The sequence below is a fragment of the Megalobrama amblycephala genome, linkage group LG2, assembly GCF_018812025.1.
Source record: "Megalobrama amblycephala isolate DHTTF-2021 linkage group LG2, ASM1881202v1, whole genome shotgun sequence".
Classification (NCBI taxonomy): domain Eukaryota; kingdom Metazoa; phylum Chordata; class Actinopteri; order Cypriniformes; family Xenocyprididae; genus Megalobrama; species Megalobrama amblycephala.
This window is the reverse complement of record NC_063045.1, coordinates 19,599,685-19,620,419: the sequence shown is the minus strand read 5'-3', so window position 1 is coordinate 19,620,419 and position 20,735 is coordinate 19,599,685. Positions and strand designations below refer to the sequence as shown.

Below are 20,735 nucleotides of genomic sequence, written 5' to 3'. Positions count from 1 at the left end.
AATCTGACAACCCTAGTAAAAATTAAAACAAACATACAAACCAGAACCTGATGCAAACCCAAAGTTTTAATGAAAAGAAATGAAACTCAGCTGACACATGATAATTTCCAGGACTCATCATGTTAGCATTATTAGGAGGGTCTCAAGAGACTCTTCTTAGACGCAAATTGACGACTCCTTTTCATCAGTGTTCTGAAAGGAAGGTTTGTTCCCGCTTATTGTAGACCGCCGCCTCAGTAATAGCAACTTGAGGAAAAGATTACAAGTGCTTGGCAGTGCTGTGTCCTTTTACTCTTATATATTATTGTTTCATTTTTGTTTGCTCATCAACCGCTCCCGTTTGCTGATTATCCCACTCCCAGGCACACTCCATAAAGCTATCCACGCTGAAAAAGCCATTCTCGCACCGCCGAAGCAATTACAATGAAGACAATCAACAGAAACGGCACACGCCTCTCTGAAAGAGTGTGATTTATCTTTCAAATGTTAAACAGTTATAAAATAATGTCACTGAAAGCTCGGAATTTCAGCGCACTCATTTTGAAAGTCATCGCTGACGTCTGCAGCGATTCTAATCTTTTGAGGAAATGTCAGGGGTGCCTTGTCTTTGTCATACATCTTCAGGGCTCTCCTAAACTCCTCCTTCTCTTGGGAATTGGAGCACTTTAGAAAAAGTTTTCTGCCAAGAAGCGGAAGGTCAAAACAGAAAAGTTCGAAATAAACATTTGGGGGAGGGTGCGGATATATTGAATTTTTTTTTTTTGTTGAAGAATTTTAGAGTCATCACCTTCCATGGTGTACTTTCTGAGTCTGCACAAAGCAGCAGAGCCAACAGTTCAGTGTCTGTACACGGACAAGATAGAAGAAGTGCACTTTGATGGCTTTGAGCAGAGGCTTCGAGGTGCAAACAATCTGAAGACAGAGAGGCGCTGAGTCCCAGACAGCTGATGCATTGCAAATCGGCCACTGTCAGATCCGTTCACATTTTCAATCATTATTATTTAAAGCCAGAAGCACGGCGTGATAAAATATCATCCGAGAGAAGTTGTGGAGAGAGTCCTTGCTTTGTGGTATTGATCTTTCTCTTCTCGGAACGTTATTAGATTCTGATCCCATGAAAAAATGCTGGATGGATCATTTGGCCGTGAAATAGTTGATTGCATTTGAGGTCTCATTTATAAGGGAAGGGAGGACTGTTTACATTTTATTTGGCACGTCATTTACAAATGCCCCAGCAGCCGCTGAAATTGAAAACATAAATCTGGCCAATGCCAAACTAAGCATCTTCCCTCCAGCTCTTGGAAGCTGTGGAAAACACTCGAAAGCCAATGTCAGAAGGGACAGGGTTGAATGGCTAAGGCTGCCCTCAGCTGTACAATGTTTTCAGCACAAAATACTGTCCCTGTTTGTCTCACATGGCCTCTTTTCCTGTCCGGTGAGCTCTCGGGACACTTGTTTTACTAAGGCTGTTACCAAAATACTATTCGTCTCCAGAGTAAGAAAGATATACCCAGTCAATATGTGTGTCTAAAGGGGCCATTCAAGTGCAAATCCCAGTTGTCCATTTGACGTTTACTCAGTGTTAAAGGCATATGAGCACCATTTTTAGTTCATTTCAGACGCGAGTGGTTTTCTTTGACCAGTTTAAGGATTTGCAGGATTTGCAGACTGGTTGCGAACATTTTAGTTGAGCATTCTTGCATTGACATGGTGATCTGAGAATCAGTGGGATGGTAAACTACAAAAAACTGCTAAACTACAAAAAATTCAATTTGATTTCAATTTAATGTAGAATTTAAATTCTTGCAAAATATGATTTTCACAGACCTTTTAAGTATACTTAAGTATTATTTTAATACTAAACAAAAAAATTGTTTTTGAACTGGAACACAGCAACAGTTTGTGATGGTCTGACACGACAAAAGAAATAACTTTAGTAAGTGACAATGCTGATTCTTAAGTGTGTTTAATTCACTGAAAATAACTGCTCAAAAGAATCATTAATTCATGAATAAAACTACACTCGTCACACTGTGGGTTTTTGATTCTTTGAAACGAACTGGTTCATAAAAGTCATTTGTTTGGGAACTGAATTAAGCTGGCCGTGCAGTTTATTTTTGATTCACTGAAAAGAACATGACTGTGTGACTCACACACTGTAAAACTCAATAAGTACAGAATACTCAAAACATTTAAAGGTGCAGTATGTAAGAATTTTGCAGTAAAATATCCAAAAACCACTAGGCCAGTGTTATATATTTTGTTCAGTTGAGTACTTATAATATCCCAAATGTTTGCAACTATTTGTAAATCGTGAGAAAATTGCAATTTTAACCAAGGCTCTGGGACGTGTGAGGAGTTGCCTGTCAATTGCGTCATACCCGCGTTACCCCCGTTTTCTGGTTTTATTTTGTAGAAACCATGGAAACTCCAAAGACGCTTTAATATTTACATGTTTTAATAGACAAGGGAACAACTCTTTTGATATATTTATAGACAGAATACTAATTGTTGTTATATAGCTCAACACGTTTAGTCTTATTGTTTAAATCTAATTTTCTTGATTTTTTGCGAGTACCATGCTTTACCATGCCTCAGAGAAAAAAAAACAGCATTTTCTCCATCATACAATAAGTTTTAAAAATTAATTGCATGCCATTTATCAACACAAGCCATCCAGCATTTAATGTGATATTCTAAAATTGATCTAGCTTACTGCTGTGTGTCTCAAACAAGTGTCTCACAGCAGCGAACGCACAGAGTAACATTATAACATTTTCAACACACTCAAATGTATCTAATATGATAAGTCAGATAGGCCATGTAAAAAAAACTCATCTCAATCATGCAGGATCATATCAGCTGTATTAACGGTAATATAATGTCCACTCTTGACAGAAAACATGATTTTTGTGATCTCATGCGTGCTCATATTATTGCACATCATGTGAAGAGAATTTTGTATAGGCCTATTATAGTTTAAATTACAGTACCAGTCAAAAGATTGGACGCATTACTATTATAATGTTTTTAAAAGAAGTCTCATGCTCATCATGCTGTATATCAAAATTACAGAAAAAACAGCAATACTGTAAAATATTATTACAATATATAATAATGGTTTTCTATTTTAATATACTTAAATATAATGTATTTCTGTGATGCAAAACGTCTGATCATTCATGTTACCTCTATGGCATTTCATATTTATTCAATATTTATTGTCATCACTATGAGCGCTGGATACTGTTTTCAATTCATACTTGCAGCCGGAGGGCGCTCTGTGCACATTTAGTCCACAAATGACTCGTAATGCAGAACAGGCATACCATGTGTTATTCCAGGAACTAACAGAGGCTTCCAGAGATCGCTATAACCATGGCTATAACATGCAGATAGACACTTTTGAAGATAATGAATACACGATTGCGACGATGTATACATGTATTGCCTCAGAATTTGCGTCTGAATAGCGCTCGCTCCATGGGAGTGGCCGAATTAGCGGATAATAAGCTGACTCACAGACGTCTGACATGTCTCTATTTTCATACAGATTACATAAACAGTGAATTTTTGTTTTCGATTTGACTTATTTTAAAACCTGACGTTTCAAAATTTCATTAGACATATGTATCATTTTTGCGTGATTAGTATTCACTAAGTTACACTTCATTTTCTGAGAACTATCAGATTGGACTTCGTTCAGAGGGAGATGACAGATCACGCATCTGTTACGGTATGGTGGTGTAGAGATGAGGCAGATCACGGATTTCCACAATAATACAATACTTTAATGAACACAAAGGCAGAGTACATCCACCATACGCTAACACAAACAGAGAACAGACAAGGAGTGCAGGGAGTGAGTGCAATATATGGGAGTGCTGACAATCAAGTCCAGGTGCAGGTGATGAGTGAGATGAGGAGCTGACGAGGGAAGTGAGTGCAGGTGTGGAGAACAGGAGGATCATGGGAAATTGAGTCCAGGGAAACAAGGGTTCTGTGACATTACCCCCCCCTCCCGGTAGGCGCGTCCTCGCGCCGTGGATGTAACAACCGGGAGGGGGGCGGGCGCCCTGGAGACCTCAAGCTGGTGCAGGGGGAGGAGCAGACTGGAGTGGAGGTCTCCAGGGCAGGTTCAAAAGTCATGGCGGGTCAGGGGCTGAAGGCAGCCATGGCGGGTCAGGGGCTGAAGGCAGCCATGGCGGGTCAGGTGCAGCGGGCAGACATGGCGGGTCAGGTGCAGCGGGCAGCCATGGCGGGTCAGGGACCGAAGGCTTCATGCCGTCGTGCCCAGGCGGCGCTGAAGGACCGGCGGGAGATGGCGGAACCAGCGGCTCCGCCAACCGTAGCGCAGCCGGGGCTCCAGAAGGCCGCAGTAGGAGACAGGCGACAGACAACAAAGTGAACACTGGGGGGAGTGAGGAGGCCAACTGGAGCTGAGGGACGGAGGGACGGAGCGAAGACGGAGGAGTGCAGTCCAGAAGTGAGGGCAGGCTGACGAGGGACCAAGGTGTGAACGGGGGCAGGATGGAGACAGGTGACACTGGTGGACTGATGGGCAACGGTGGAGCAGAGGGAGGTTGGAGCCGGGGTGAAGGTAATCGCCCAGAGGTCCGAGGTGGAGATCTGGGCGAGGGGGCTTGAGGTGGAGATGCAGTGAAGACACAAATGGACGGAGGTGGGAGAGGGAGGCAGGGAGGGAAAACAGTCTTAGGGCTGTATGTTTCGACAACAAAGTTCATACTAGGAGCAGCTGGCACGGCGGCGGCTGGAGCGGCTGGCTCGGTGGCGGTTGGAGCTGAGGGCTCGGCGGCGGAAACTGGTGCTGCTTGCTCGGCGGCGGAGACTGGCGCTGCTTGCTCAGCGGCGGAGACTGGCGCTGCTTGCTCGGTGGCGGAGACTGGAGAATTTGGCTCAGCGGAGACTGGAGAACTTGGCTCAGTCAAAAAGTCCATAAGCCAAACCGCATCATTGGGCGGCTTGTGTGAGGCTGGAAGTGGTATCCAGTCCATCCTTTCAAACATAATTAAAATGCCCGTAGGAACAGGAGAGGGCTCGGTTGCTGAGACTGGAGAGGGCTCAGCAGCAGGCTTGGAGAGGGCTAGAACGGGCTCTGGAGAGACAGGAGCGGGCTCTGGAGAGACTGGAGCGGGCTCTGGAGAGACTGGAGCGGGCTCTGGAGACACTGGAGCGGGCTCTGGAGACACTGGAGCGGGCTCTGGAGACACTGGAGCGGGCTCTGGGGATACTGGAGCGGGCTCAGGAGAGAATGGAGTGACTTGCTTCCTCCTCTTCCGCTTACGGGACCCAGTGGAGGAGTGTGGGTTCCGTGTGGGGCAGGCAGGGAGTTCGCTGGAGGGGTATGCGGAGGAAGAAGGTGGCTGACTGACTGGCCCGGCCAACCATGTTTCTGGATGGACTAGAGACAGACACCCATCCTGAACCCAATCAACAACAAATTTGGAGTTGTTTAACCATAAAATGGAATTTATAGTTTCGCTTAAGGAGAATCGGTAATCGGGTTCACCAAAACGGATGGTGTCCTCATCTAGTCCATCCAGAAACAGAGAGATCAAACATGCTTCAGGCCAGTCAGACAAAGAAGCGAGCTCAACGAACTCCTCCACATACCTCTCCAGTGAACGACCCACCTGTAGAAGCCCGATGAGCCAATCGCCAGCTGACATAGAAGAGAGAGGCCTTGGAGGAGCAGGAGCCAGGGAGCTGGTGGAAGTCTCCCATCTTTTTTTTTTTTTGTGGAAAATCCGGTCGGTTTTAGGTCCGTTCTTCTGTTACGGTATGGTGGTGTAGAGATGAGGCAGATCACGGATTTCCACAATAATACAATACTTTAATGAACACAAAGGCAGAGTACATCCAACATACGCTAACACAAACAGAGAACAGACAAGGAGTGCAGGGAGTGAGTGCAATATATGGGAGTGCTGACAATCAAGTCCAGGTGCAGGTGATGAGTGAGATGAGGAGCTGACAAGGGAAGTGAGTGCAGGTGTGGAGAACAGGAGGATCATGGGAAATTGAGTCCAGGGAAACAAGGGTTCTGTGACAGCATCATGTTAGCTTTCTTTTTTTTGCAAAAACTAGTGTTGTCAAAAGTACCGGTACTTCGGTACCAAGTCGGTACTGAAATTTTGAAAATGTGACGATACCAGCATTTCTGTAGTACCGGTAGTACCGAGAATCCGGGTATATTCGGTACCCACTGATAAGGCTGTTGGCAGTATTTACTTGAATATGACACGAGTGAAGCACAAAGCTTTGTTTACAGAAGAAATAATAGGTTAGCAATTAAATGTGACATCGCAGCCATGGAAACATTTTGGTTAATGCCGAATAATAGAGAGGTGCGTGAGTCCATACATTTAAGCTTCGTATTCTGTTTTCCGAATCGCGATCTGGTCACCTGATTAGCAGAGAATTTAACAATATTCCATTAGTTATTCCACTGAACATGGAATCGGTTTCTTTTCCCAAATCTTCACTCACGCAGGGGATTATAACGTTTCTTTCGTTCGCATTTAGGCCTATTATAGGCTATTCGCATTCTTTACTGTGGTAAAGTAGAAAAAAACACCGTAGGACAGAAACCTTTTTGCTTGCACGTCAGTTTCTATTTAACAGAGTTTGTGCTTGTTATTAGACTTTATAAGGCGCGTCAAGTTTATTTGTATATATCGCGTTTCATACGCTGGTGATTTTTACTTTCGTTTTCTCTGGCAGCGCTAAATCAAACATAGCCTGAATGTCTTGCCCCTGCAGAGGATAAAACTCACTCTTCAGACCTTTTACAACAAGTGTCAGTTGTTTGCAACATCAGGAGATAACGAAGATATTATTAAAGAGAAATGGTCTCATTCCTGCTCGTGTCCCACATCCCTCTCAAAGCGCAAAGCAGCTATATCAAAGTAATAACGGGACTTTGGCTATATATGACGCGTCTTTGTGTGGAAATAAAAAACGAATGCTTTTTAAAATAATATTTAACTTTCTTATTATTTAGGTTACCATTATTTACCGATATTTATTTCATAGTTTTACAGGCTGTAGTGTGTTGTTTCTCTGACGGAATAGCTAAAATAAACACGCACGTCTGTTACCCCTGTTGAAAAAACGAGCATATGCTGGTAAAGTAGGTTTTGAAGCTGGTATGCTGGTTTGAGCTGGTTTATGCTGGTCCAGGACCAGCTTAGGACTAGTATGGACCAGCAGCACCTACCTTACCAGCATATGCTGGTTTTTTCAACAGTACACAATGGATGTTTGAGCATTTAATTATTTATTTTTTTTTTATATTTCAAAATTTATTTCATTGAGGTAGCCTATATATACACACACAAACACACACACTCCAAATCATATTTAATGTTTTTAAAATAGGCTATATAAAATAGTAAAATAGTTCCAATAGATTTTACTGTGGTACCGAAATTGGTACCGAGAACCGTAAAATTTTCATGGTATCGGTACCGACTACTGGAATTTTGGTACCGTGACAACACTAGCAAAAGCCACAACATTTTGTTTTTACTCTGTGAACACAAATAAAAGAAGACAATTTATAGTTTCAATTGATATATTACTTCTGTCTCTATGACAAAAAATGACGGAGTATTTTAAGTCTGTTTTGCTGCAATGTGGTAAATCCTGCAAAACGTGCCGGCGCTTTTCCCAACTCCAGAGGGTTACACACTAACTTATGTCTAACACTAACTTAATCTTGTGCAAAAACACACAAAATAACATGTAATTTCAACATTATTTATATAATCTGATGCAAAGCATGCTGGGAATTAGAAATTTGCTGCAACTCAACTGAATCATATTAAGTTAAGCTTACTACAATGAAATTTTGAGTTCACTCAGCTTTTTTTCTATTAAGTACAATGAACTTTCATTATTATTTGAGTGAAACAAACTCATTTCATTGAATTAATTTCACTGTTCGGTTTTACAGTGCACTCTATAATCCTGGGATTGGGCGTCTAGACATGCTTGAAATCAGCTGACCCTTTGACTCTGTGATAGCGCTACCACTGTGTTGCTTTGATACAGCGGAGCTCTGCTTTCATCCCAGCATGTTCCTTCTACCTCTAAAACCTCATTAATCCAGCTATGGGTGTTTTATACTCCAGGCAAAGTGGAGATGATCCAGCCGCCCTCTGCCTTTGCCCTCTCTGCAGCCCAGGAGATACACTCAGATGGTTTGTAGGCTAGAGGCTCTCGTTTGCCAGCTGTGTCTTAATTGATTTTGCCCTCAAGCTCGGGATGAGCAGAAGAAATGGTTGCAGGCAGGTGGACTATTGGATTTAGAGTATGTGTGTCTATGTCTGCATGCACCCCACTGACCTGGGTCTAATTTTATTTGTGGATATATATTTTTATGTGTGTGTAAATACAAGCATGAGAAGCTTTTACAATGGAAATTTTGTTCTCAAGATTCTCAAGAATGTTTAACTTTGTATATTTAGCAGTAGGCCTACCTGTTCTTCTGCTTCATGCCAAAAGCATGTTTATGTTTGTTTAAAACGTATACTTACATGTTTCATCTTTATATTTCTTCAAGGTTTTCCACCTTTTATTAACCACAAACTGTACAAGTTATTTATTATTCATTTTTAAGCATTTTTAATATTATTTCTATATTTAATTATATTTATGCAACACTAAAATATAATCACTGAATTATTATATAATATTATTATATTATATTATATTATATTATATTATATTATATTATATTATATTATATTATATTATATTTACTTATTTAAAACTTAAAATGTATTTATTTATTTATGCTGAAATATTTAATTGTCATATTTCTTCAGGGATTACCACATTTTATTAACCACAAATACAAGTTTGTTTAATTATTTAAGCGTATATATATATATATATATATATATATATATATATATATATATATATATATATATATATATATATATATATATATATATATATATATAGAATAAAATGTAATAAAAAATTACATGCATACATAAATAACTGTTTTATATTAAAGCTATATTAGAACTTACATGCAAATTATAAGAATGATGACAGAGATTTTGGAGGTGGGAGAAATTCCTGATCTGGAATTAACTGCATTATGTTCTGATAATGATACATGCATACATAAATAACTGTTTTATATTAAAGCTATATTAGAACTCAAAACATGTCAATTCCCTACTTTTTTGTTTAAGTTATTATGAAGTATTTATTTTGATTTATTCTCAGTTATTCATTTATTTATTTATTTAAAAAATTGTAGTTAAATATTTAATCTTTATATTTCTTATATAATGGAACATTACAACATTTTTACCTGGTGGTAAATAGATGCTTGATGAAAATCACATTCAAGTTGATAACCATAGCAACAGGAATCAGGATTAAGATAATTATTGGATGGAAAATCACAGTATACATAAATACTGTCGTTATTTATCACTTACTATAGACAGTGTTGGGGAAATTAATTTTAAAAGTAATGCGTTACTTTTTATGTAAAGTAATGTGTTACGTTACTTTTGCAGTACTTTTTCTCACCTGTGCTGGGCTTGCTTGTTTGCTTTTTAATAAAAAAAAATAAAAAAAAGTTGTACTTCGACAAATGTAAAGGCCCTTTCACACCAAGGGCCATATTTTAATGATCCAAGCGCATGGTCTAAAGCGCACAGCACAGGTGCACTTAGGGTGTGTCCGAATCCACTTTTGCTAGTTTAAGGATGGGGAAAATGGTTGGCGCGCACGGCGCAAGGTCTGAAAGGGTTGTCCCTATTCTCTTAATGAGTAATGGGTGTGTTTTGTCCGTAACGTGCAATAAACTGATCAGAGTCTCATCTCCCATTCCCTTTAAAAGCCAGTTGCTCCATGGCGGATTCGCTATTTACATGGTGGAATTTGCAAGCGGAAAAAATGAACGCTTCTCTAGCGAGGAAACAGATCTGCTTGTGTGCAAGGTTAAAGCAGACCATCTACCACCTCCAGATTCCACCAAAGCATTTTTATCTTTATGCACACAATAATAATCTTTTACATTGTAATATTTGGCATGTTTGTGTGCTGCTGAGCGTCCCTGTGTGTGTAACAAGCAGAGTGTATGTGCGTTGTGCACCCGCCTATAGGCACATATTACTAATGCTCCCTTTAAATAACAAAAAAAAATATTGCGCCATTGATTTTAGACCAGGTTTCAGTTGGTCAATTGTGCAGTCTATTTCAGTTGCCTCAAAATAGCAATGCACCTGAACACACCTCGCTTTCAGACCAGCACGCCCATGGGCTCACAAATGGGTGCAAATGCATTTGCTATTTAAACAACGGGGCGCAGGACATGAAAATGATAACTGGATAACTGCGTCGGGTTGAAACTAGCAACAAACACTTGCGTCGCACCTGGCGCCGCATTGCGCTGGGTGTATGATAGGTGTGCTGCCATTCTGGACTGCAGAAGAACAAGAAGCAGAAGAAGAATGTCAGAAGCAAAGACATTGGTTAATAAAATTTGATTAAATACACAAGTATATTTGTGTAACATATTTTATTATCACAGGTTTGCTTAATATTCTGAGTTTGCATTTCACTCTTTTTATTAATTTTGAAGGATACTGAATCTGTTTTTGCGTGTGAGATGAGTAAATGCATGTTTACACAACGCAAACAACGCCTCTGCACTGTGCAATCAAATATTTTGTTTTAAATTTAAAAGTGATGCGTTACTTTACTAGTAATTTGAAAAAAGTTGTCTAATTACATAACTCACATTACTTGTAATGTTTTACTCCCAACACTGATTATAGATTTACATATCTTAAATATATCACGTTAAAACTACTGTTTTAAAAATCTTTAAGATACAGTACATGGCATTTGGCTTACTGCACTAGGTGCACCAAAACAATTTGGGTTACATAAGAAGAACTTCAACAGATTGCACCCCAAAGTTTTCTAATAAAAAGCTGATGTCCAAGTCATTATGTAATTTTCACACTGCATATTTACAGTTAACTTTTATGGTGCATTAATTTGCAAAATGACATTACAAAATGTCAAGTTTACCATCACAGCTGTCATGCTGAAATATCTGGAAATATGCCAGTGACGTTTATGTAAATCTGCTTTGTATGGTAACCTTTGATTTGAGTTAAAGTAGTGTAAATAATCCAAATGGGTTTGTTACATTGTTCTTCAGATTGAAAACAAAAATATATAAATGTAAAAATGTACTTGATCTTGTTCCAAACATTTGATGAAAATATGATATGAGAGAAACAACATAGATCATAGATGTATGTTCAGTTCTTGAAGAAACAACAGCAAGGCACAGCAAATACATTTTCAGCACAACCGGCTGATTTATTCCCCACGCATATACAAACATTTGATATTCCCAGCTGGTCTGCTCTCATTTGAATTATTTTTTTGCACAAAGTGTTTGTAAAAATGGTCCAGCTCATTATTATAGTGATTTTAGTCTACGTGTTGTACAAGTTAATTGCTGTAACCCCAGCAAGACACTTTACCTCAGTAATTGGAAATATAGCAATGTTAGGACATATGTTAGTTTGAAAATGGGAAAATAATGAGAACAGAATCACAACTTTCTAGTGTGTCATTTTTTTAACACCTGCGGTACTTTCTCAGCTCTGATGAAAAGGTTAAAAAAAAGTAACACAATGTGTTGTTTCAGAATTTAATAATCTCTGTCTCTGTTTGTTCTCACAGATATTGATGATTGTCAGTCCAATCCATGTCAGAATGGAGGCACCTGCATTGACGAGATCAACTCTTTTGTATGTCTGTGTCTGCCCAGCTATGGTGGAGCCACTTGTGAGAAAGGTAATTAAATAACACAAATGCACACTTACATGCAAATTATAAGAATGATGACAGAGATTTTGGAGTTGGGGGAAATTCCTGATCTGGACTTGTTCTGATAATGACCAATTGAGTGGAAAACATCTCAGTTATGTATGTAACCCTCGTTCCCTTAAGGAGGGAACGGAGACGTACGTCAGAAGTGAACCGACAAATTGGGATATCGCAAGAGAGCCCTATCAACCTTCGAGTGTAACTAAACGAGCCAATGGAAGATTGGCATGCAAGCTTTGCGTCACATGCACCGCCCCCGTGAGCGGGTATAAATGCGGTAGTGAAGCACACGCATATTGTTTTTCGCTGAGGAGCCGAGCATGTAACCCAGCACTTCAGCGGAGGCACAGGAACTGTGGCGACGGGACAAACGTCTCCGTTCCCTCCTTCATTGAACGAGGGTTACGTACGTAACCGAGACGTTCCCTTTCAGTCGGTCACGTTCGAAGTGAACCTACAAATTGGGATCCCTAATAAAACGCCACAGTTACTGATCCCTTCCAGCACCCAGCATAAGCTACAGCGACCTGGTGCACATCAGGGCGGAGAAGGGCGCGAGCTTACACCGAGAGAGTCTACTGCTGTTCCGCATGACCCATTCAGTAAAACTTAGACAACACTGGGAAAGCGAACCCATAGGGGATGCTGCGGAAGCCACAACCTACCCAGAGGGGGCGGTATTCCGTGGAAATACACATATGGACTGCCATGGACAGTGCACATATGGAGTTCCTGGGATGGCTCTAGCCTGGCACAGGGGGAAGCACATCTGACAGGAATGGCAGAGCAGGCTCTGCCAAGGGAAAGACACAGGCTCACCATAGGGAGTTTACCATGGACAAATACACATATGGGACCGCTTTCCAAAGAGCATGTCGCAACATATGGCACCCAGTCAAGCACAAACGTTAGTCAACGAGTGCTTGGCCTAGCATCAGACACTCCGCAATGTCTAAGCCGCAGGGGGTGGCGGAGGAACTCAACAGGGTTCGCCAAGCGGGGAACTCGCTGGAGCAATGGACACATGTATCCGGCCCAGGGGGTGGGAGTGGCATTGCAAGCCGACACTTAGAACGGGTCCTTCGTGCTTCCGGCTACCGGAAGTGAGTACACGGGAAGATACCGGTTCTACACGAAGGCTATAGAATCTAGCGAACATGTTAGGTGTCGCCCAGCCCGCAGCTCTACATATATCTGTCAGCGAGGCGCCGTGCGCCAGCGCCCAGGAAGAAGCAACTCCTCTAGTGGAGTGAGCTCTCAACCAAGGCAAGGCATGCCTTGGGACTGATATCCAGTGGGCCATCCTCTGCTTGGAGACATCCTTTCCCTTCTGCTGGCCTCCGTAACAGGTGAAGAGCTGGTCTGAGGTCCTAAAGCTTTGCGTTCTGTCCACGTAAAGGTGCAGGGCACAGACGGGACAGAGCAAAGCCAGGACTGGGTCTGCCTCCTCCGAAGGAAGCGCTTGCAGGTTCACAACCTGATCTCTGAAGGGAGTGGTAGGAACCTTGTGCACATACCCGGGCCGAGGTCTCGAGATAATGTGAGTATCACCCGGCCCGAATTCCAGGCACGAATCGTTGACCAAAATGCGTGCAGGTCCCCTACCCTCTTGATGGAGGCCAATGCAACCAGGAGTACTGTCTTAAGGGATAGCTCTTTTAACTCCAATGACTGCAAAGGCTCAAAGGAGGTCCCCGGAGAGCTGTAAGTACCAGGGACAGGTCTCAAGAGGGTATAGAGGGAGGGCGAAGCGGATTCAGTCTCCTCACTCCTCATGCTCCCCTAAGGATTTATCATCAACTGTGTTGTGATGTGCAGCAATGGCGGCAACATATACCTTAAGGGTGGAGGGAGACAGCCTTCACTCCAACCCTTCTTGCAGAAAGGAAAACACTGACCTGATCGAGCAAGTTCGGGGGTTCTCCCCGTGGGAAAAATACCACTCGACGAACAGGTTCCACTTTAGGCATAGACGTTCCTCGTAGAAGGAGCTCTAGCAGAAGTGATGGTGTCTACAACCGACTGGGGTAGATCACCTAGAACCTCCGCATCCCATCCAGGGACCAGACATGAAGTTTCCAGAGTTATGGACGCGGGTGCCATAGGGTGCCCCGTCTCTGAGTCAGAAGGTCCTTCCTCAGAGGAATGGACCAAGGAGGTGCTGTCGTGAGGAGCATCAGTTCTGGAAACCAGGTCCGAGTGGGCCAATAGGGTGCAACTAACAGGACCTGCTCCTCTTCTTCCCTGACTTTGCACAGTAGCTGTGCGAGCAGGCTCACTGGGCGAAACGCATACTTGCGAAGGTCCTGGGGCCAAGTGTGTGCCAGTGTGTCTGTGCCGAGAGTGCGTCGGTCAGGGAGTAAAACAACTGGCAATGGGCTGTGTCCGGAGAGGCAAACAGGTCTACCCGTGCGTCTCTGAAACAATGCCAAACCAGCTGGACCACCTGGGGATGGAGTCTCCATTCTCTCAGAAGCAGAGGCTGCCATGAAAGCTCGTCGGCTGCACAGTTGAGCACGCCTGGGATGTGAATGACATGAAGTGACCTCAGATGCTTCTGACTCCATAAGAGGAGATGGCAAGCGAGTTGCGACAAGAGCGTAGACCACCCAATTGATATGCCAATGCAGTTGAAGAGACCCGAGACTTCCCACCCTGTGGTGGAAGCATCTGTGGAGACCACAGCATGCCTGGACACATGTTCCAGGGGAACTCCTGCCCGCAAGAATGAAGGGTCCGACCACTGAATGAAGGTACGACGGCAGCTCGGTGTGATAGCCACACAGAACGTGCCGCGTTGCTATGCCCATCTCGGGACTCGGCCGTGATGCCAGTGCTGAAGCGGTGAGGAGTGCTTTCTGGTTGACCGAGTCCAGTTCCATACTGAGATAAGAGATCCTCTGCCCAGGGGCAATTTTGCTCTTGTCCCAGTTGACCCCAAGACCCAACCAGCTGAGGTGAGCTAACCTTCTTAGCGACAGGTAGCATCACTGACGCCCTTGGCGAGCTAAACTGCTGAGAGTGAACATGGCCATTTAACTGGACGGCACACGGCGTGCTGAACGCCGACGTGGCTATGTTCTCATAAGAGAACATAAACCACCCACCAACACAGTCTCAGCATGCTTGTGATGCGCTAGAGGAGTGGGGTTCCACAGAGATTGGCTCGGCGGGTAGTGTCTCACTGTAATCCTCAGGTCACCCTGGCTATTCACCAAAGTAGCATTTTTCTGGAGCACCAGAAAAAAAAACTAGATCTGGGTATAGGTGAGGGGACTCCACCTCGTTCGAGGCACTTGATTCTCGATCTAGAGCGCCGGACAGCGCGCTGGGTTGCCATGAAAACGCGCACTCTCAGCCGGCAGCTTGACGGCACACGGCGCGCTGAGCGCTCAAGCGCTGAGCGCTCTTGCTTTTCTTACGAGAAAAGCAAGACGAACCACGCACCAATGTGGTCATGCTCTGATGATAGAGCATGAACCACCCACAAACACAGCCTCAGCTCGTTTATGCCCAGACATGCGAGACAGTGATCGTGGCCGACAATGAGGATAGGAAACAACCGCATCCAGAAATGCATGGACGGAATGACATCTTGAAAGAGATGCATTGTCTATATGTTAAGCTCTTTTAGAAAGGGAACTCGCTCTTTGTATTGTGCTGAAGCACACAGGGGATCGGCCGCGGTGTGATTGTAGGTTCACACTGGCCACCTACAATCAACACACACAGACAAAACCGGCCCAAATCGCAACCTGACCGGGAATGCAACAGAATTGCTGTGAAAACAGCAGTTGAGAGCTGTGTATAAAGCTCACGGCTGCCTCTGTAAAGTGCTGTATCACCAACATGGGACAAAGAAGAGGCTCCAAAGACTCAAATTTTTTTACACAGAAAGGTGATCTTAGCAGGAACACAATGCTTGGCGAAAGACAATATGCGAATGCTTCACTACCGCATTTATACCCGGGGGAGGTGCATGTGATGCAAAGCTCGCAAGCCAATCTTCCATTGGCTCGTTTAGTTACACTCGAAGGTGATAGGGCTCTCTTGCAATATCCCAATTCGTCTGTTCACTTCTGACTTACGTCGAATGTGACTGACTGAAAGGGAACCTGCTTTTACAAAGCTACTTGAAATAAATTGACAAGAAACATTAATTATACGAATTTGTATTATTTTTTTTATATATATATTTAATTATACGTTTGCGCAATAAAAAATGTAATAACTTAAATAAATGAGTATATAAAATTATATTAGAACTCCAAACAATAATTAACATTATATTATATTATATTGTCGCAGAATGTCACAAGTGACAAATCAAAATCAAGTTATATATTTACATGGTGACAGATGAGATACATTATACATTAATAGTTGAGTAAAAAAACAAACAAATAACGCAGCTTCAGGTATGAGCCTTCATATAGACAGCAATAGGTGCAGATAGCCCAGGTGAGTCCTATAAAACTAAACAAGCTGCACCTGTACTGAGACCAGCAAATTTAATCCTGGTGTAATCCACTGCAATGTCAGACCTCCACAGCATGCTTGCTTTCTCCAGCCTGAATGTGTTTGCTGTACCATCCTATGGCCTTACAACCAAGTGTTCAGCTGCAAGGCAATGAAGCATGGGCGATCAATCCTGTACCAGCCATGAGAGAGAGTAAGTGAGACAGAGAGGGAAACAGGAGTGAGAAAATAGAGGAAGCAGTAGGAGAGATGCAGCCGGACTTGCGATCGCTCTAGTGGAGCGAAACGCACCTTCACCCAAATCCTCCCCTCCAAATGCAGCCTCCCTAAGAGAGTGGGGGGAAGCCCTCCCATCATACACACACTTTATGTCTTGTAAAGTGGGCTGGAGAAGTGGGAGCAGTGGACTGAAACAGGCTCATGGCTGCCCTTCTGGTGATGACAATGTTAATTTTCCATTAACATGCAGGAACACATTCAGTGTGTAATATTTAATTTTTTTTTTTTTTATTTTGTACAAGTGCTTATTTAAATGTTTGATTTTGAAGAGATTTTGAAAAGATTGTACAGTGCAACGATCAGTGCAAAAATCAATTTCAATTTCTTCAGAAGAACTGACTTTAAAGATCTTCTAGATCTTCTAACTTAAAAATCAGTTCTTCTGCTGCAAAAACTTTGTATTACTACATTTAATGAATATAAATAAACATGAAACTACTTTACATTTGTATTTATATCGGAAAACTGTGCCATAACTATAAATGAATAATTTTTATGTTTTTAATTCAATTATAAAATTTGCAGTGCTTCATAGGAAATATTTGTTTTTGCTTCCGCTAGTAAAATTCCCAATAATTTAATAAATAGAAGATTTAATAAAAATAACTTTTTTTTAACTTCTTTAATGAATAAATAAATATGAAAATACATTACATTTCTATTTATATCTGAATATTGTACAATACATTCAAATATATTGTTTTATATGTATTATCATCAACTCTAAATCAATAGTTTTATGTTTTGACAGTTTTTAATTTGATCGTTGCAGTGCTTCATTGGAAATACTTTTTGCTTCAAATCAAAGTTAGTAATCTCGTGTTGTTTATTTGGTTTGGAGGGCTACTTGGTTTGGTTCATATCTTCATTTTTTAAAATTCCTATAGAAAATGAATGGGAAAATATGGTGGAGAAAGCGGGCAGGTACTACATATAGCCTTTAAACTAAAATATATATGTTTAGAATTTTTTAGGTTATTTATTTTGCTATTAATGTACATATTTTTTGACATATATATGACACTCACTACACTGCACATCAGGCTTGCATCACTGCATTGTCACAATTTCTGTTAAACATAAATTCCTCACCTGAAATAGCTTTTTAAATTACACCTCGAGAGGACCAATATGGATGTTTTGTGCGAGAACAGTGGTTAATGTACAATCACACACACCCCTTCAATAAGAATGATCAAAGAGGAGCTGAAGCCCGTGTCAGGTTAATTTGTTTGCTCGCCCAGTCTCCGGTGTAATGTGATTCAAAGACTGTCTGTTCTCATCACAACCACATCAGTCCTTTGAAGCTTACCTTGCTTCCAACAGAAACCTCCAGTTTCCATGGCGACCACTAACGATGTCAATACACCTACAACACCATCAAACTGGCAGGTTCAGAGGCCAGCTGTTCGATACACAGTGTAGTGTGTATCAACAGACCCACTGAGCCAATTAATACGTTATGCTAATTGCAACCCTTCTGGATGCTCAAATTGAGGTAACAGCATTTTTAACACATTAAAACATTGAATTAAAACAGTAATAGCATTTCACAGAGATCCTTAATGTATGTTTGTGGGGGGGGGGGAATCCTCCATTGTCTTTAACGTCACTAAATTTCCATGCAGCGTTCACTCTGAAGAAATGTAGCTTTTAGGACCAGTAATTTTGTCTCACACGCTTCCCTGCTGGTTCCTCCCTCTAAATCTACTCTTCTCAAATCTTCAGGAGTACATGTACCTGGTAATTTCTGCTCAATTGGCTTTCTTAAAATCGAACAAAAGAAATGCATAAACATGCATGGCGTGCTACAAACATCCTCTATTCTTTGTGTGAAGCTAATAATTTCCGAATTGAATAAAAAGCTGATTAGCATGTGACATGCTTAATTAATCCCTGTGCTGCAGAATGCACTTCAAAACGTATTTCATGCCACTTACATATGTTAATATCATGCAGTTGTTCAGTTCTATAACTTCTCTTTTTAAATCCCAATCCGTAACATAAATATTTGTTCAGAGAGAACAGGAAGTGCCTTTGGATAAAGGTGCACAATCCTGAGTGAGAATGAAGGGATATTAATGCTGCCTGTGGCTTGCCGAATCACATTTTAAACCAATGCTTTCGATGCACGAAACCACCTGCAAAACTCCCAAGACCCACACACACAATTTCGGCATATATCTCTCCCTTCCTGCTCAATTTAGTGACTGCAAGCAATTCCCACCGTATCTGTCTGACTGTGAAGTATTTGTTAAGTCAAATGTGTGGGGAAGATTTATGAGCTGAAGTCATGCCTGATGCTTATTAACTTAGACCCACCACAAAATCATTTTGTTGTCATAGTCGAGTTTGTCCTCGGCCTAGTGTGATGACATAAACATCCCAGCATTTTTTGTTGTTCTCTTCACACAGCCTTACAATTAATCACAGGAGTTGGACAATGAAACTGAGGGGGCGTTTACATAACTCCTTTTCAACTAAAAACTGAAAACTTTTTATGCCTTTGGCCATTGATTTACATGACAACAGCGTTTTGGGGGCCTGAAATGCAAGCTTTTGAAAACGTGTTTCATAGTGCAAGTTTTTTAAAATGATACAGCAGGGCTCAACACTAAGGATTTTTTCTACTGGCCCGGTCGGGCCAGTGGTTTAAATTTTTACTTGCCCCGCCAAAATTTTCACTTGCCCCAAGAAAATGGGCCTATAAAATATGCCTAGTTATTGTTTTCATTGTTTTTGATACATGTAACCTTAATAAATAGGGTTTTGACACCAAAAGCTACTAGATTAACTCACTTAAATTTTAAATATTGTTAGACAAATAAACAGTCAAGTAATAAAATAGTAACAAATGATCAAATTACGAGTAATGGCACAAATAAATACAACAGAACAAATGTATACATGTAATAAACAGTGCTCATCAAGTTTTTCATGTAGGTTTAAACACGAGATTTTCATGTACAGAAATTGTCATCTAATGTATAACTATTTAGCTATTTTGTTTTGAAATGTTGAAAATATACAATGTTAAATACTGTTATTAAGGATTAAGAATTAAAGGTACAGGTTGTAGGACCTGCCACTAGAGGGCGCACTACCAAAACAATAACAATCGCGTGGTTTGATGACGTCATGCTATATTGCAATACAATACAGCAAATATAGTTTGACAGTAAATTATCAAATTAATTGATTACTGTTTAGTCAGATGATATGAAAACAATTACCACTTGTTCAACAAATATATACACTCGTGTACATTCAAACAAAATAATTGGGCATACATAGCAAACGCGAGTTCAACGATTTGCGCGAGTAGATTACATACAAAGTCAATGCAAAGACGCAATCAGACTATGTATCAGACGCGCCCTCGCGCAGGTCTAGAGACGCGATGCCCCGCGTTTGGTGTGTATGCCCCATAATACTAATCGTGTTGATCGTTATAATGGCATACGTTTTCTGTAAAGATACGAATCAAAACAACTCACCTGTCGAGTAAAACACAAGCAAGATCGGCATCTCTTTCTAGGTGAAGTTTGTCGCGAAGCTCTCTCCGTCTAGAAAATGCAACACCGATATTGATCCTCGCTCTTTCTCTCCTCTTGTCCCAAACTCTTCTTGGGTCGTTTGGTTGGCCCGTACGCTTACGTTTACGGGAGCTGTCCTTGTCGACAGAACCAGCGGCAGATGGTAAACAGTAATTATGTTCCATAAATAAGTAACACAATCCACCATAAAACGTGCAAGAAGTAAATAAGGAACTGCTTGAAGCAAGCTAGTGGTTTGCTGGACGCTAGACACTACTTCCGCATTTGTTCATGACACTGTTGTCATGTGGTTTCTACGTCAGTAAAGGCGGTAACAAAGGGTAACTGACGTCATTGTCAGGCGACTGCACTGCCCCGTGTCACTGTTTAGAATGGGAATTTTCTCATGATTTACAAGTAGTTGAAAACATTAGAGATATTGTTAGTAATCAGCTGGACAAAATATATAACACTAGCCTAGTGGTTTTTGGATATTTTACTGCGAATATCTTACAAATTGTACCTTTAAGACACTTT

General features: G+C 41.5%; 1 protein-coding gene across 3 annotated transcripts in view; it reads left to right on the top strand.

Moving 5' to 3' along the window:
• The window catches only part of ncanb (neurocan b), a 175,237-nt gene that overhangs the window by 132,526 nt on the left and 21,976 nt on the right, over positions 1 to 20,735 (top strand). For all 3 annotated transcript variants that reach the window (XM_048165233.1, XM_048165225.1, XM_048165217.1), the window contains exon 10: positions 11,758 to 11,871. In XM_048165233.1, coding sequence (XP_048021190.1) covers positions 11,758 to 11,871 — 114 coding nt within the window. The remainder of the gene's footprint in view (positions 1 to 11,757; positions 11,872 to 20,735) is intronic.